The 3,532-nt window shown below is 47.0% G+C and overlaps 1 protein-coding gene across 1 annotated transcript in view; it reads left to right on the forward strand.

The window, feature by feature from the left end:
* Nucleotides 1–2,222: 2,222 nt before the first annotated feature.
* The window catches only part of LOC107125874 (oocyte zinc finger protein XlCOF6-like), a gene marked incomplete at its 3' end in the record, with an annotated part of 27,362 nt that continues 26,052 nt past the window's right edge, over nt 2,223–3,532 (forward strand). Inside the window, exon 1 of the mRNA XM_015429337.1 lies at nt 2,223–2,354. Coding sequence (XP_015284823.1) covers nt 2,223–2,354 — 132 coding nt within the window. The remainder of the gene's footprint in view (nt 2,355–3,532) is intronic.

Here is a 3,532-nt window from a genome sequence, read left to right on the forward strand (position 1 = left end):
GTGCTGTGGGCCCTCACTGTACACCACTTGTTCTTATAAACTGCAGAGCGGTCGGGTTAGAACGGATAAAAGGAAGTACTTCTTCACCCAGCAAGTGATGCTCTGTCTTCTTGGTGCTTGGGGGGGGGGGGCAACCGGGGGGGGGCTTCTAGGGTCCTGGCCCCACTGCTGGACCTCCTCATGGCCCCTGGTATTTTTGGCCACTGTGTGACCCAGAGTGTTGGACTGGATGGGCCTTTGGCCTGATCCAACATTGGTGTCTCCTTTGTTCTTATGTTCTCAGTGAGGGATGCCTTAGTCGCCTCAGACTCACGTGACGTTTGCCTTCTGGGGATGTTTATAGGTTGCAGCAGTCCAAAGTCACTATCAAATTCTAAATAGATAGAGTATCAGGAACCAGCTTCCTCGACTCGTGAGTCACCCTGGCTTAACACAGCTTTCCTTGACATTCCTGACTCCACAGGTAGAATGAAAGGGGCTGACTTTGTTGTGCACGTCAAATGCTCATCACAGACTTGACTGACAGTTACATTAGCTTTGATGGGAGAAAAAGAGTACTCAAATGTCTGAATTAGTTATGTTCTAAGTTGTGCTGATCAACCACCCTGCCATGGTGTTTCTTGGCAGAACAGCCAAGGATATCCCTTTCAAACTTAGAAGTTCACAATTTATGTAATGGGGTGATGTTGAAATATTCTGTGTTGACTACTGGAATGCTACTAAAATGTTTTCTGACTTAAGAGTCTCAAGAACTTTGGTTCACTCAAAATGGAGTTTGCTTTAAAAGTTTGGTTCCATCTGGCTGCAGCCTGCTCTTGTTTAGGAATGTTGTCTTTAAGTCTCCTTAGTTTCACACAGCCGTGCTGGGGAGAGAGAACATCCTTGCACCTGCAAGTTAACATGTTCCCTCTTTGGACTTGGCGTCCCTCGTGAACATTCCAGAGTAGTTAAGTCCTGTGGGAAGGGACTGGTGCTGTGAAACTGCAGGTCACGGCCAATGTTCCCTCTAAGCTGTGGGGTCTTGTGAGCAAAAATTCTACTTTGTGAGCTGCTGGCATTAAAGTTGTGAGCGAGCGATTTGGCTACTGCATAAATTGGTTTGCTCTGGAGCCATCCTTCCTGAGCTAAGACAAAAATGGGTGAGCCAGAGGCTCAAAAAACGTGAGCTAGCTCACACTAACTCAGCTTAGAGGGAACATTGGTCACGGCACCTGTTCTTCTGAGATGACCAGAGACCAATCAGAGACCAATGAAATCGTCCTTTCCTTGATTGGCCTTCTTCTATCTAGAAGACATTGCTTAATCCTTGATTGGTGCACAGGCCTAGCGACCACTGAGGGTTCCAGCGATAAATAACCTGCTTTAACATCCTTTGGGGGGGCATGGTGGTGTTGCATGTCAAGCTGACTTGTAACTCTGTCTTGCTCACCTTTCGGCCATCTTGGGAGCTCTGGCTGCTGAAGCCAACCAGCCTGACGCTTGGGACTCCGGAGACGGAGTACATTTGGACCCAGAACTAAATGGCTAACATCTTGTCTTTGAGAACCAAGGCGTTAGAAGTACTTAGCGAGTTTGCTAATCTTTAGCTTTCTTGTTTTCCCTCACAGTACTGTTTTAAGTAATTCTGCACCTTTTAATGAATATATCTAGTGCACTTAAATAAACATGTATTTTATTTACCAACTTCTGGTTTCTGTCTCCACTGGTGGCTAAGACTGTAGGTTACTGCCTCTAGAATAACCTGTGGGTCTCCTGCTGTGAGCCAACCACGCAGGGAGGATTCCTTAGCTGAGCCCAGTAAGGTCAGGAGTCTGTCCTTTGATTCTTAACTGGAGGGACACAAAAGGTCTGGTGGTTGGACTATCTGGTTAAAGGTATACAAGTGCCTTTAACCCCCCTTTGTAATTATAGCTAGCCACCCTCTTGGCGAAGATGATCTCCAGCCCGGGTTGGGCAAGATTCGGAGGGAGGCTCTCTTTGCCAAAGAGTGTGTAATGGAATAAATTGATTTTTGGTTTAGAACAACTCTCTCTCTCTCTCTCTTGATAAAATGGAAAAGCCAGCGTCTCTGCCTCCCCAAAACTAACACAGTGGGAATGAGAGTACATGAAATGGTTCCTGCACCCCTCTTCCCCCTAACACTAAACTTACCTGCCCTCCTAGTTGCTAAATGTAGCCAGTTAAAACAACTTGCCCCTTACCTGTCTAGCCCCAACCTAGCCATGGTAATCCACGCAACAGTCGCCTCTAGACTTGATTACTGTAACTTGCACTACGCTGGACTGCCCTTGTGGCTGATCTGGAAGTTACAGATTGTCCAGAATCCAGTGGCTCAGGTCCTTACAGGGACACCGGTAACTACACTTATGCAACCTGTGCTTCTCCAGCTGCACTGGCCCCAAGTTGAGTACTGGGTCAGGTTCAAGGTTTTGGTCTTGACCTTTAAGGCCCTAAACAGTCAGCGACCAAAGTAACTACAGGGCCTCCTCTGCTTGTATGTACCCCGGACAAGCATTACGCTGAAGTGACCAACGTCTTTTGGAAGTCATAGAATCATAGAATGCTAGAGTTGGAAGGGACCTTGCAGGTCATCTAGTCCAACCCCCTGCTTTCTGCAGGACCATAGCCTAAAGATAGCCCTACATACCTACAACATACCTGGAAGATGGTCGTCCAGCCTCCGCTTGAAAATGTCCAGCGAAGGAGCATCCACTACCTCCCAAGGCAGACTGTTCCACTGCTCAACCACTCTTACAGTTAGGAAGTTTCTCCTGATATTTAGCTGGTAACGACTCCCTTGTAATCCCCACCCATTAGATCTAGTCTTGCAATCCTGAGCAAGAGAGAATAGATCCACTCCATCTTCTACATGACAGCCCTTCAAATACTTGCAGACTGCAATATTGTCCCCTCTAAGCCTCTTTCCCAGGCTAAACAGACCCAACTCTTTCAGCCTTTCCTCATAAGACTTGGATTCAAACCCTCTCACCATCCTGGTTGCCCTCTTCTGGACACGCTGGAGCTTGTCAACATCCTTCCTAAAATGAGTTCCACAAAACTGGACACCGTACTTCAGGTGATGCGTGACCATAGCAGAATAGAGCGGAACTACCGCATCCTGTGATCTGGACACAATGCTTCTGTTAATGCATCCTAAGATTGTCCCTGGCCCCAAAAGTGTCCCGCTGTCCTCAACCAGAGCCAGGGTCTTTTTAGCTTTGGCTCCAACTTGGTGGAACTCTCTGCTGGTTAACATCCGGGCAATGTGGGATTTGCTACAAATTAGGAGGCCCTGCAGAGCACTGATGTTCTGCCAAGCGTACAGCTGAGAACAGCGACTGTTTCTTAACAGTTTGATAGTTCTTAAGATCCATTTGATTCACAGTCTGCTTTCACCCCTCTTCCCCCATTGCTAATGTAAGTAGGGGTCCAGAATTGTTTGATGGCGCCATACGGTTATTGGGCTCTAGAATTGTATCTTAAACTATTTAATAGATTTCATATGTTTAAAATGACTTTGATGTGAACCGCT

This window comes from Gekko japonicus, unplaced genomic scaffold, assembly GCF_001447785.1.
Source record: "Gekko japonicus isolate JY-2015 unplaced genomic scaffold, Gekko_japonicus_V1.1 scaffold6113, whole genome shotgun sequence".
Taxonomy (NCBI): domain Eukaryota; kingdom Metazoa; phylum Chordata; class Lepidosauria; order Squamata; family Gekkonidae; genus Gekko; species Gekko japonicus.